Source organism: Lontra canadensis, unplaced genomic scaffold (genome assembly GCF_010015895.1).
Source record: "Lontra canadensis isolate GAN:19392208 unplaced genomic scaffold, GSC_riverotter_1.0 scaffold131, whole genome shotgun sequence".
NCBI classification, from domain to species: domain Eukaryota; kingdom Metazoa; phylum Chordata; class Mammalia; order Carnivora; family Mustelidae; genus Lontra; species Lontra canadensis.
Genome location: NW_022631125.1, coordinates 2,873,518 through 2,887,622, shown reverse-complemented (window position 1 = coordinate 2,887,622; position 14,105 = coordinate 2,873,518). Strand labels below are relative to the sequence as shown.

Here is a 14,105-nt window from a genome sequence, read left to right as displayed (position 1 = left end):
CTCCCTGTCCCCCTCCTTCTCCTTGTCTTTCTCCTCTTTGTCTCTTTCTCCTTCTTCTTCTCAGACCTAATTGAAATATCTTTTACAAAATTACCTGGACTGAAAATTTAAGAGAAGGCAGTCAACACAACCATGTGCCCAACCATGCAGAACATTCGGAAGCAACAGGCATGTGACCCAGGATGAGACAGGCAGCCTGCAACAGAGTAGGGGGCTTGGGGGTGGGTGGGCCAGGGAGGTTCTCAGCCTGAGTAGCAAGGGATGGAAAAAGAGACTTAGGTGCGCTCAGGCAAACGGTGGTCCAGCGGCAGGTGGGACTTCACCAGACCCAGCAGCCCAACAGAAGAATCTAGATGGGACACCAAACAGGTGTAGTGGCCAGGCAGCTGGGACACAGGGGTCAGGCTGAGGACATCCAGCCGAGGGTGCCATAAGAGTGTGGCATAACGGTCATTTGATTACAAAGTCCCTAATTTTGTCAAAAGCAAGCAATCACTAGTCAGAGAACAAGGGTTGAAGACACGATTCGCAACAGCAAAATGCAATTTACACATCTCACAGAGAGATATGTGAGAAAAACTCACAGCTGAATCTTTGAAACCCATTCCTATATTGTCTACCCATCTCTTGAGTCCTCTTTTCCTTCCAGGAGAGGAAATTTGTGGGCGGATCTGGACAAGTGAGTGAGCGAATAATGGACCTCCTTGGAGACCAAGTGAAGCTGGAGAGGCCCGTGACGCACATTGACCAGACCGGAGAAAATGTCCTTGTGGAGACCCTCAACCATGAGGTGTATGAGGTAACCAAGAGTCTTAAACTAGAGGAAGGAGCCAGAATCCCGTAGATAACCAAAGCTTAAATAAAGCCAAAAATTTCCCAGACTTCATAGACAATCCCTTTGCCGAAGAAGAAAAAGCTACTTCTGTCTGAAAGAAGGGAAAAGAAGAGAACCAGAATATTTGGGGAGAGGGCAGATTTATAAAATCATATGGCATCAACCCTTTGTATTGGGCTCCTATGTAATTAGATACCAAAGAAAATATTTATTTGATAAATATCAAATGCTGTCTGTGTGCCTGGAATTATTCTAGGAGTTGGGAACACAGCATGGAACAAAGCAGATAAAATTCTTAGCCTTCATTTGGCTTACATTCTAGTGAAGGAGAAAGGCCATAATCAAATATGTGGTTAAGATATAAAGTATCCCAGATGGTGATACTATAGGAAAAATCAATCAGGGAAGGGGAAGAGGGTGTGCCAGAAGAGGAGGGTGAGGGGATCGGTCATGCGATTTTAAATAAGGTCGTGGGGGATGGCCTCACTCAGAAGGGGGGATTTTTGCACAGAACCAAAGAAGATGAGGGGTTGAGCCATGTGGTCCTTCCAGGGAAGAACATTCCAAGTAGAATAGCCAATGCAAAGGCCCTGTAGTAAAATCAGGCCCAGCACGATGAAGAAACAGCAAGGTGGTCAAATGGCAGAATTAAAGGAGTGAGGGGAAGAGTAACAGAAGATGAGATCAGAGCTGTAACAAGGGTCCATTTCTATATATGGCCTTGAAGGTAAGTGTAAGGAACTTGGCTTTGACTCCAATGTGATGAAAAGTCATGGGAGGATTTGAACCAGGGATCAATAAGGGCTGATTTTGGTTTTAACATGATTCTTTCAGTTTTCCTGTTAAGAAGACACCCGAGGGGCACCTGGCTGGCTCAGTCAGTGGAGTGTGTGACCCTTTACCTCGGGGTTGTGGGTTTGAGACCCATGTTGGGTGTAGAGATTACTTAAAAATAAAATCTTTAACAACAACAACAAAAAAGACATTCTAAAGGGCTGAGGGTAAAATGAAGGAGAAACATTAGGGAGAAACAAAAACAAAAACAGCCCACGAGCAACGTTTAAGCCTGTTGTTTTTCTTCCAGGCTAAGTATGTGATTAGCGCTGTTCCTCCTATTCTGGGCATGAAGATTCATTTCGATCCCCCCCTGCCAATGATGAGAAACCAGCTGATCACTCGTGTGCCTTTGGGTTCAGTCATCAAGTGTATGGTTTATTATAAGGAGCCCTTCTGGAGGAAGAAGGGTGAGTATGATCAGAAGGTCCAAGAAACTTGGTGCAAAGACATGTATTTGCGTGTAACTGGTTTTATTAGAATGCTGGACATAAAACCTTCGTAGTTCAGGTACTGAGTACCGTTCTAGCCAATTAAATATATTGGCACAAATTCATGGAACTAACTTCCCTTGAACTATGACTCTTTTCATAATCTACTATAAAGTCTTGTTTTATTGTGCCACAAAATCTCGTAAAAATAGTCATTGTCACTTTCTTTTTAAAATTATCATCACTTTCTAAAAACCATTTTTTGAAGCATGAGTTTATAAAGCCATTCACGAAAGTAGGGATTCTGAAAATTTTCTGGCAATCTCGCATTCGTGTTGAGATTGTACTATATTAAGTTAAGGTGATCCTTTCACTCATGTATATTCAACAGGCGTGCTGTTGTGCCCAGTGAATCACTATAGGGATGCCCACGAAAGTGCTAGATTCCACAACAGTGGAAGTGTTCTAGAGATACTCTGTCCACACAACAGCCACTAGCCACATGTGGGTATCGAAAACTTCAGCGTGGCTAGCAGGGGCACTTGGGTGGTTCACTCGTTAAGCGGCTACCCTTGGCTCAGGTCATGGTCCCAGGGTCCTGCGATCGAGCCCCGCATCAGGCTCCCTGCTCGGTGGAGAGCCTGCTTCTCCTTCTCCCTGCCACTCCCCCTGCTTGTACTCTCTCTCTCAAATAAATAAAATCTTTAATTTTTTTTAAAAGATTTTATTTATTTGACAGAGATCATAAGGAGAGAGAGAGAGAGAGAGGAGGAAGCAGGCTCCCCGCTGAGCAGAGAGCCCGATGTGAGGCTCGATCCCAGGATCCCGGGATCATGACACAAGCCGAAGGCAGAGGCTTTAACCCAGTGAGCCACCCAGGTGCCCCTTTAAATTTTTTTTAAATAAAGAAAAAAATAAAAATTAAAAATACCAAAGGAATTCCTGCTTTATAAAAAAATTACAGAAGTAAATGTGTTCCCTGTAAAATGTACAAAAAAAAAAAGTGAAAATTATCCCTCTCCCTACGGAGAGTGTCCTGTCATGTCCTCCCCTTAGGGAACAACTACTAAAAGTTTAAGTTGTTTTTCTTTAGAAATTGATCATATGCAGGGCACCTGGGTGGCTCAGTCCATTAAGTGTCTGACTCTTGGTTTCAGTTCAGGTCATGATCTCAGGGTTCTGGAATCAAGCCCATGTCGGGCTCCATGCTCAACAGAGAGTCTGCTTGAGATTCTCTCCTCCTCCCTCCGGCCCTCCCCTCTTTCTCAAATAAATAAATCTTCAAAAAAAAGAAATTTATTACATATATAGGTAATATTTAAACATATGTATGTTGAAATATATATACACTTTGAATATAAATTAAAGAATGTGTGTAACATTTATATGCAAATATAATTTTAAGTAAATATGTATTTTTCCAAAAACATTTAAAAAAAGATACATATATACTGAAATTCACTTTTTTTTTGGTTAACCATGCACGATAGACATGTCTCCGCATCAGTGAATTTAAATATATCTCATTTCAGCAAGAGAATAAAGAATATTTCACTGTGTGCCTTCATCAAAATTTACCACATAGGTCTGCTGTTGATAGGCGTTTTGATTATTTCCAAGCTTTTGCCATTACACACAATGCCGCAGTAAATGGCATTCTTCATATAGCTTGGCAAATCCATATAATCAAAAATCAAAATAAAAAATCAAACCGAAATTGGAATTTTGAAAACAATTGACATGGGTAGACATTTGAAAATTTTAAAATTTTATTTATTTGACAGAGAGAAAGATCACAAGTAGGCAGAAGCAGCAGAGAGAGAGGGGGAAGCAGGCTCCCTGCTGAGCAGAGAGCCCGATGTGGGGCTCGATCCCAGGACCCAGAGATCATGACCTGGGCTGAAGGCAGAGGCTTTAACCCACTGAGCCACCCAGGTGCCCCTAGATGTTTGAAATTTTTGTTAGCGTTCCTGTCCTCCCCACGTCCTTGCCAACTAGTAATATTTTACTACTAATATTTAAACTTTACCAATCAGCAGAGGAAAATATCCGACTTATCTAGAATGTGTTAATTTTAACCATTAAGAGGCCTTGAGACTATATTAAATTATTTTGTAAATCACCTATTTATCCTTCACTTGTTCATTTTTTTCTGTATGTGTTGCAAATATTTTGTAAGTATTTTCTGTATGTGTTGCAGTCCTTAACTGTTGTCAGTTTATTTCTGCTTTTGTCACTGTGTCTCTTGTTAAAGGACTTTGTTAAATGTCTAGCTGTCCTTGACTGTCCCTTTCTTTTAAGAGTGAGGCCTGACCAAGCCGACCGGAAGTCAGGTGTACATGGGCGGGACTCCTGAGTGCTCTACCTACAAGTGATAGAAATGTTACTAATGCCACATAGTTTGTCCGAGCATGAACGTGACTTCTCTCTCTGCTCCTTTTTCCTTCACTGCTGCCCAGTGTGCCTTCATGGCTCTGAGGCCGGCATTGTTCTGGGAAGGAAGTGTCTAAGGAGCCACTCCATCCAGAAAGCAAGGCCTCCATTGAGGACAGCCTGGTGTCCTCCACTAGCTCTCTGTCCAGTCTAGCTGACCCCACACCATCGGTGCTCACGCTCTCTTTTCATCTCGTCTTTCATGTCTTCTTATAACAAATGATTCCTTGGCTATTTCTCTTGTATCCTTAAGTGTTCTCGAGTTCTTTGATGGACTTAAGACCTTTCTTCTTCCCATACTTCAGTTTCTCTCAACATTTCTCCTGTCCCTGCACACTTGGGGGGCATGCAAACCCCCCTCAATGCAGTGGCTGACTGGGACATTGATTCCTATGGGTGCACAGTGAGGGAATGTGGAAGAGAGAGAGAGAGAGAAAAGCAAGGTCAAGTAAAACAAAACAAAACAAAACACCCTTCAAGTGTGTCTGCTCACACACAGGTTGAAGGGGGAGAAACACTCTCAAAGTTCCCTGTTCTTTCTTCCTCCTTTTGAAACCTTCTCATCGGCTTTTCTAGACAACATTTGTTCCAGAGTCCTGCATCATAACTTTGTTCATACAACCTCAAATTTGCCTGAAAATGATGGAGGGGAATGAGAGAAGCACTTTGGACCAGAATGAGCTGATGTTGTTTGCAGAGTTGCTCTGGAGATCACGTAATAAATGAGGGCTTGGGAGTCTGTGGAGGCTAGTTTTCCCTGTCCTCTCTGCCCTGTCTCCTGAAAACTGAGAACTAGTTGGCTTAGTCTAAGTGATTCCTTATAAAAAGTGAACATTCAGTCCCTTCTGTTTTACAATAAAGGACTAGTATTTTTTTTACACATCTTTCGTTTTATCTGATTTTTTAAAAAGGATTTCATGTATTTATTTGACAGAGATCACAAGCAGGCAGAGAGGCAGGCGGAGAGATAAGGGGAAACAGGCTCCCTGCTGAGCAGAGAGCCCGATGCAGGGCTCGATCCCAGGACCCTGGGGATCACCTGAGCTGAAGGCAGATGCCTAACCAGTTGAGTCACCCAGGTGTCCTGGGACACAAATCTTAATGACAGAGAAGACAAGATTTTATTGAATTGTGGCCTGGATTAATTCATAACATCACGTTGCTTTATTCTGCACCAAGAGGCCTCTACAGTTTGATTTTTCACAAAATGTTGGCTACTCAGCCTTCCTTTTGACATCAGTTTGGTCTGCCTTCGTTATTTAGAGTGTATCATCTTGTATTTGGCCTCTGTGCTTCTACATTAAAAACATGTGCTTCACAGTAACTATTATGGGTAGTTTGATATGGTGATGAATATCTTTTTCCCTTTTGCTGTTTTCCAAGATTACTGTGGAACCATGATTATTGAAGGAGAGGAGGCTCCAATTGCCTACACGTTGGATGATACCAAACCTGATGGCAGCTATGCCGCCATAATGGGGTAAGGCGCACTGATGGTGATGCGGGCGCTATTTGGTGTTGACAAAATATTGCGTGCTATTAATAAATGTGCCACAAGGTTTGTTAAATAATTTTTTACCCAATGGATAAACATCTCCAAAACTGACAGTAGAAAAATTCTTAATGCCTTTAAAAATGTATTGTGTTCCAATGGATAATTACTTAGCAAAGACATAGAATACCAATAACATTTTAAAGTTTGTTATATTGATTTTCTGCTTCATATTTAGTGCTTGGGGTAGATCTATTTTGGTAGCTATCTTTTGTGAAAGCATAATAGAAAGATGACTTAGGGTGTTCTACTAAAAGGGCTTCTTGTGGATCCTGTGTGGACATCAGTGGTCATTGTGTGGGGTGCTGAGATTTTCTGAGTCCCACTAGAGGCCAGCCGGGTCCTCAGTTAGGCAGGGAAAACCAGCATAGACTGGGGATGTCTTGGGGATCAGAACCTGGCCCAGATGGGTAGTTACCTAAAGCAGCCAAAATTGAGATGGGCCCTAAGGTATATACAGACTTATTTCCAAGAGAGCCCCTGGATGATGACAGGGAGCTCAAAGCCAGTTGTCAAGTTGAAGGCAATCAGAGAGCTAGAAATGGAGGCAGATTTTAGAAGGCTGGACGCTAGAGCAGGGGCTGGATGAACTTGGGTGAACATTTGAGACCAAAGGCTCATTCTTGTTGGCCATCACCCACGTGGGGGGAGGTAGCCAATCATTGTATTATCTTAGGCAGAAATTATAGACAGTCATGTGTGTTTTGTCCCTCAAATCCCTGAAGCTGAAGGTGCTTGTTGGTGTCAAGAAAGAACAGAATAAACTAGGATATAATTTGTTTCCTCTGATTGACTTTTCATTTGTTCTCTAGGCTTGTGTGTAGCCATAGAGATGGGGGGGGCACAGGGTAAAAGCAGCCATTAATTTCCCCCTTTCTCTGTTTGTATGTTTTAGATTTATCCTTGCCCACAAAGCCAGAAAACTGGCACGTCTTACCAAAGAGGAAAGGTATGAAACCAAGTGCCTCTTCTCTCTTTCCTTCTTTCCTGCCTACTCGCCTGCCTTTCCATTTTGCTAACTTTTAATTTGAAGACTGCCTCATACCGTGTGTACTGCTAATGCTACGTGTCTGCGAAATTAATTATGAAGGTCTTGTAGGAAGGCACAGGGCCAATGACTTAAGAACTAAGTGTTCAAATTAATATTTATTGAGTTTATTGTACATAAGATACCATGCAAGGAGCTAGCTGGAATACAAAAATGGACATAGCCCAGGGGCTGAGAACGTATTGGGGAAGGAGATAACCAGGTAGACAAATAACTGCAAGGCCGGCCGTCCCTGCATAGCTTGCATGAGTGATGCGTAACAATTAGATTATAAGTGCGGAGGGACACGTTTCTCTGGAGGTGACAGTTTCTTCCACAAGTTAATATTCACCCAATTATTTATTCCCACACCTCCCCTAATGCATATTTACCAACTATGAGCCTCTGAATTATTTTATGGCACATTCCTTCCCTGCATTATCCTGCTTCTCTGTGACTATGGACCCCGCTGCTCTTGGCCGGGGGTATGGACGGGACCATTCACCTAAAAAAAAAAAAAAAAGTCACCACTGGAATATTAAGATCCATCAACGTAGGAGGATTTGTCTGGCTAGTCTACTGCTGGGTCTCCAGTGCCTGGAACAGTGTCTGTAGCAAATCTTTTCCCAGTTTATCTTTTGACCGTATTTATGGTTTATAAGAAAACGTTGACTTTTTATGAAGTTAACTTTATCAGTTTTTAAAATCATGCCTTCGGAATGGCCTCGCATACATTGAAAAGACTTTGCCATTTCAAGATTATTATAAAAACTGCTCCCTTTCGGATTACTTTTCTGGTTTCATCTATTACATTGAAGACCTTTGATCCTCAGAAATACATATTGGTGTAAGAAGTCACAGAGGAGGTGAACTTTGTTTCCTTCATGGGGAGCTCTTTGTCCCAGTGCCATTTTATTGAATAATCTGTCTTTCCTTCGTAGGTTTTCATAATACTTTTGAAAATCATTGCCCGACTCTAGATCATCTCTAAGATTCCCTTTAGCATTCTGTAAACATCAGACTTGAAATAACTGTACTCTCACACCTTACCTGACTAGTAACTATTGGCTAATGTCCCCAGTCTCCCATGAAAGTAAATTTCTCAAGGGCTACCATTTATTGAACAGCTATTATGTCCCACTTCTTCACTGAGCCTCTGTTATGTCCCAGTTATTCTAAAGCATAACTTTCTATGCCATGTACCAGTGGTTCTCAAACCTGAGAATCACTCAGCAGCTTTCTCAGTCAGCAGGTCTGGGGTGGGGTAGGAGAATCTGCATTCCTAACCAGTTCTACAGGAGATGCTGCTGCTGGTGGTGGTCTGAGGACCACACTGTTTTATGCCACGGAAGAAAAACAAAATCATGCCCGTTTGTTCAGGGAACTAAAGCTCAGATAGCTTAAGTGACCTGCTCAAGATCTCCTAGTCTTTGAGGGGCAGAAGCAGAATTCAAGGCTATTCCAGCCCCTTCCTCCTTTCACTTGGCCCATTGCCTGGCGGCGGGGCAGTAGGAGGAAGAAGGGAAGCAAGGATCGTGTCCGGATCCCCACCCGCTCCCAGAATCTCTGGCACTTTGCACACTGACACTTAAGAGGTACACAAGGTCATCTTGCAAGAATGACCAAATTGTTGCGTGCCCCCAGCGATGTGGGCCATATATGACTTTCTCTTCCTTCATATTGTTGGTGACCACGTAGAATTCAGACATTTGAAAAAGAACAAAGTGTCCTGTCGAAAAATTAAAATGAAATGGCAAGCGGAAGGAATAGCTCACGGGGTCTTTGAATGAAGGGATGGGTGTCTCTTTTACTTCCTTTCTTTCTTCATTTGCCCTTTTGTCTTTTACTCTCCCCCCACCCATAGGATGAAGAAACTGTGTGAGCTCTATGCGAAAGTTCTGGGCTCCCAAGAAGCTTTGCAAGTAAGACCATGTTTCATCACTTTCCTCAGAGAGAGACCCCTGATTTTGTCCTCAGGGGGCTACCAGGAATAGGCTCATGCAAGTAGGGTTCTAGAGGGCTCCTGTGTTCTCTGATAGTTCAAGAATCCCACAACACTGTTGTGTTGTGGGCGATGCCACACTTGTCCCTGAGTTCAGTGCTCTTCCTGGAGCAGAACACTGGGCCACGCCACTCCCACCTCTGTCAGAAGGTAAGAAGATCAGAGCTTCTGCTACTCCTCGGGAGATCTAGGGTCCTAGCAGCTGGGATGGGAATGCAAACAGTTTCTTTCTCTCTCTCCGATCCTACAAAAAGATGAGGTTCTCATTTGTTTACATGAACTAGCATATAAGCATTCCCTAACATCCCCCCCTCCTCTGTCTCAGAGGTCCAAATCGGGTGGCCTGTCCCTTTCCTGCACATCCCCTTTTCTCTTGTTTTACCCTTGAATATTAGGGGTGCAGAGAAGATATGCCGATTGACTTAGGGTGAACCCTGCCGGCCAAGTTTCACAGACCCCTTTGGAAGTAGTCTGAGAATGAGGACCTTTCGATCTTCAAGTTACACAAAGACTAGCCCCACCCAGCCCAGGCTGGGTAGGGTGAGATCACAAGGCCACCGGTGTGATAGGGGCATTTGGTGACCTCCAGAGGGCACACTGTGCCCCTAACCAGTAGATACAGTCACCTCCCTCGTCCATATTTAAAGCAATGAATTGGTGTTCTTGTGACATGCACCAGACCGTGGGGGGTTTTCACGTTTGAACATGGATTAAATCACCTTTTGAAAGTGATTATTAGGGGGTGCCTGGGTGGCTCAGTGGGTTAAACCTCTGCCTTCAGCTCAGGTCAGGATCCCAGGGTCCTGGGATCGAGCCCCACATCGGGCTCTCTGCTCAGCAGGGAGCCTGCTTCCCCCCCCCCTCTCTCTGCCTGCCTCTCTGCCTACTGTGATCTCTGTCTGTCAAATAGATAAATAAAATCTTTTAAAAAAAAGAAAGTGATTATTAAATGGGGTTATCCATGAAGCATTTGAAGACCATGGAGACCCATGTTCAAATGAGCGGTTAAAGCGTGAGAAAAATCTAATGAGGGGGCTAAGAATGTTTACCTTGTTAAGCCTCTTAAATCCAAGTCTCTGCAGTGCTTGCCGTGACTCAGTTGAACAGCTTCATGGCTTAATCTTCTTACTTCCACACTCATCTTTCTCAACTTCAAGGCGACTCATTCCCTCCACTCAGGCTGGTGTAGCTTTCCAATCTGTCATGTTTGTTCATTCTTTTAAAGCACAATTTTTTACACCCCTCCCCCCCCCACACACACACATGATGTAGGTGAAACTCATGCTCTTGAGGCTTTGGGGAGTTCCTTTGAATGAGACCAATTAATTGATAGATTGATTTGGAGAGAAACATAATAATAACGAAGAATGTGTTCTGTTTCGGTTTTTTGTGCGTGTGTGCTTCCATAGGCCACTTAACAAGCTTATTTTATTTATTTATTTATTTATTTTATTTATTTTTTTAAAAAGATTTTATTTATTTGAGAGAGAGAGTACGAGGGAAGGGAGAAACAGAGGGAGAGGGAGAAGCAGACTCCTCACTGAGCAAGGAGTCCAATGAGAGGCTCGATCTCTGGACCCCAGGATCATGACCTGAGCCGAAGGCAGACACTTGACCGACTGAGCCACCCAGGCAGCCCTAAAAAGTTTAAATATAACCGTAGCCTCTAGGCTCAAGGGTAATGCGAATGTAATAGCAAAACCATCAATATACACACGCTAGAAAAAAATAATTTCATGTCTATTAAAAACGACTGGTTTTTCTGTTTTAAAATGCTGTTCCAGATACTTCCCCTGGGTAGATCCTCAAGCTTTCTTGAAGTTAACGTTCTGAGATATGCTCGGGCTGAGGTGGTGTGTCACTGAGAATCCCTCCAATGACCTGTGAGATGGTTGTTTGGGGAACCTCAGTTGGAAGGGAAAGCAGTTGCTCCCAAATTTAATGTGGGAAAGTCTCTTTTTTCGAAGAAGAATGTGGATGATTCATGGCGGCTGATAAAAATGAGCTGGTCTTGTCCTTGTTTGCTCTTGGCACAAAGAGGAGCACTTGCTTTAGTTTTGCGTTGGTGTTCATTGTGTGGAAGGAAGCAAGCCCCGGGAGCAGGGAAAGGGGAAAGAGAAAGTCCACCCTCTCTCCTGAGTGGCTGGAAACAGCCAGAGAAGAGTGCTCCCGAGGTGGTGGTTGCCCTCAGATGTAGAGAGGGCACGGGATGTGGCAAGACCACTAGCGACCTGGACCCAGGGACAGCCCTCAACAAGGGCCTTGTGTTCTGTAAACAGGATACATTACACACGACTATCCAATGTGCCCTAGGTGACTGCATATTTCTTAAGCAAAACATTTTTTCAAAATTTAGTTTCAGGCTGATATTTTTCTCTTAAAACTTACTATGGTGATTTTCATGTCAAAATAACACTTAATGATAAAGCTTATTTTAGTTATTTTAATAAAGAGCTCGAGCTTTGCAAAATCTTTGCTACTGTTTTGTCTGTTTGTGGCAAAAACATGTTCTTCAGGCCGATAGTTGTTTGCAAGAGCCCAGATCCATAGACGTGTCTCCAGCCCATGAAAAACACTCATTTTCGTCCATCTAGCTTCCCCTCGCAAAAGCTCACTTCCACCAAAGACGAGTCTGGTCCTCCTTTTTCTTTTGACAGACATGTTTTTCTGCTGTTCTCTCTGCTCCAACCACTTCAGTAAGCGTAAATCCTTTTTTAAACTTGTCTTGAAACCATTAGGCACTAACAACTTTTTAAAAGGTAAGACCAATTGAAACGTGAAATGAGACCATAGCAGTTCCTGAATGTTTCCTGAGACATGAATGAACTTTCTCCAGTCAGAATGTCTTCCAAGTTTATTACTAAGGGCAATTACCTGCCCAAAGATGTATCTCTAACATCAGGCTAATAATAAGGTTCTCTTTCAGACGTATATTGGTACTTCAATATGATGCCCACCAGGCTGTGTTTGATTTATTCTAGAGTAGATAACTTTGTCTGAGTCTCCTCTGAACTCTTGTCTTTCTCTCTTGCAGCCCGTGCACTATGAAGAGAAGAACTGGTGTGAGGAACAGTACTCCGGGGGCTGCTACACCACCTATTTCCCCCCTGGGATCATGACTCAATATGGAAGGTAGAGTAAAAGTGTGCTAAGCTCTCACTGAAATTCCCCGAGCCTGAATCCAAACTCTAAATGGGTTTATGGACCCCTTCTCTTTTTTTATCTTGTAAATGCTAAAAAGGAAGGGAGGGAGAGAGGGAGGAAGGAAGGAAGGAATTCCCAATTTCCTTTGCATCTTGTGAATCTCCTGGGTAAAGTCATTACAACTCTGCCCCATGGAGGTGCCTTGCATTTCTGGAGTCTTCGGAAAGAGCAGTCCCAATCAATATAACACCAATGAAGGTGGCCACATAAGAATGGGAGTTTAGATAGTCAGCAGGTTCGCTTACATTGTCAGAAGAATTATCTTTATACCGAGGTTAGAGCTCAGTAAAATTTCCTTCAAATGGAACTGTCGGGGAGCATGGGTGGTTCAGTCTGTGAAGCGCTGGACTCTTGTTTTTGGCTCAGGTCATGATCTCATGGGTGGTGGCATCGAGCTCCCCATTCGGCTCCAAGCTCAGTGCAGAGTCAGCTTGAGATTCTCTCTCTCCCTCTGCCCCTCCCCCCACTCATGTGAGTGTGCTCATGCTCTCTCTCTCTCTTCCTCTCACTCTGTCTCTCCAATAAATAAATAAGTCTTTAAGAAAATGGAACTGTAGAAGTACCTGCATGGGTACAGCATTCATAAAAGCAATCATCAAGTCGGAATTTCTTAGAAGTTAATCACAAAGGACGCTGACCTGCCCAAAGACATATCTCTGAACACATCAGGATAATAAGGCTCTACTTCTGACCTATACTGGTTCTTCGATATGAATTCTAGACTGGAAGTGTAGGGACTTAGGTACAGTCCTGACTCTACCCATAACTAACTTTGTCATCCTGGACAGGTCACTTCTCTCTGGACCTTGCTTTCCTTGGCAGGTGTATGAGAAAGTGCAAGATAGCATACAAGGAATAATAATCAGAATGTTAATGACAACATAAGGAATTTTTTTAAAAGACTGATTTTATTTATTTATTTATTTATTTAGAGAGCATGATTTGGCAAAAGGGGCAGAGGGAGAGGGGGAATCTCAAGCGGCCTCCAGCTAAGCTCAGAGCCTGATGCGGGGCTTGGTCTCACCACCCAGAGATCATGACCTGAGCCAAAAGCAGGAGTCAGACATTTAACCATCGAGCCACCCGGGTGCCCCAAGAGTTATTTTTTTTAACACTTTTTCTGAGATATAATTCTCATACCATACAATTCACCCAAAGCACACAATTCAGTGGCTTTTAGCATTAACAGTGCATGCGTCCGAGTAGGACTCACTGGTGTTTAGATAATTGTGTTTGATGACAATGACATGGTATGGATTGATGATCTACCAGTAACTTTTATGACCATTACAGTAATACTAAGCAAAACAATAACTTTAAGGCAAGAGATCAATCTCAAAAAGATAAGAAATGTAGTGTGAGGAAAAGCCTGTTGGAAGTATGCAGTAAAAAGAGGGTAAGAGTGAATGTGAACAGATGATTGATCTGTCCACCTAAATCAGTCAAAGAAGGATTAAAAGCTGCTTGTGCAAAGATACACAATGACTTGGTGAACACTTTCCTTATCTCCCTGGAGATGGCAAAGTGTCACATATGAGAACATTCTGGGGCCAAAGAGCACCACCTGATTAGCCACTAGGTCATTAAGTTCATTTTTGGAAATGCTAAGTATAGAATATGTCCATAGTAATTGCTTCATTCAGGGCGTATTGGCTAAGTGCCAACCGCTTGCCAGCTCCTGTGCTGGAGATGTCCATACCGAGAAAATTCCTCCGTGCTGTAAAGGAGCTGACCGTGTTGGGGGCTGGGGTGGGGATGGGGAGAAGAGAGGAGAGCAAACTTTGACT

The 14,105-nt window shown here is 43.2% G+C and overlaps 1 protein-coding gene across 1 annotated transcript in view; it reads left to right on the top strand.

Annotated features, from left to right (window-relative positions):
* MAOB (monoamine oxidase B) overlaps positions 1-14,105 on the top strand; it is a 107,934-nt gene that overhangs the window by 86,445 nt on the left and 7,384 nt on the right. Inside the window, exons 7-12 of the mRNA XM_032842500.1 lie at positions 650-799; positions 1,920-2,079; positions 5,917-6,013; positions 6,981-7,034; positions 8,977-9,034; positions 12,149-12,246. Of these exons, the coding sequence (XP_032698391.1) occupies positions 650-799; positions 1,920-2,079; positions 5,917-6,013; positions 6,981-7,034; positions 8,977-9,034; positions 12,149-12,246 (617 nt within the window). The remainder of the gene's footprint in view (positions 1-649; positions 800-1,919; positions 2,080-5,916; positions 6,014-6,980; positions 7,035-8,976; positions 9,035-12,148; positions 12,247-14,105) is intronic.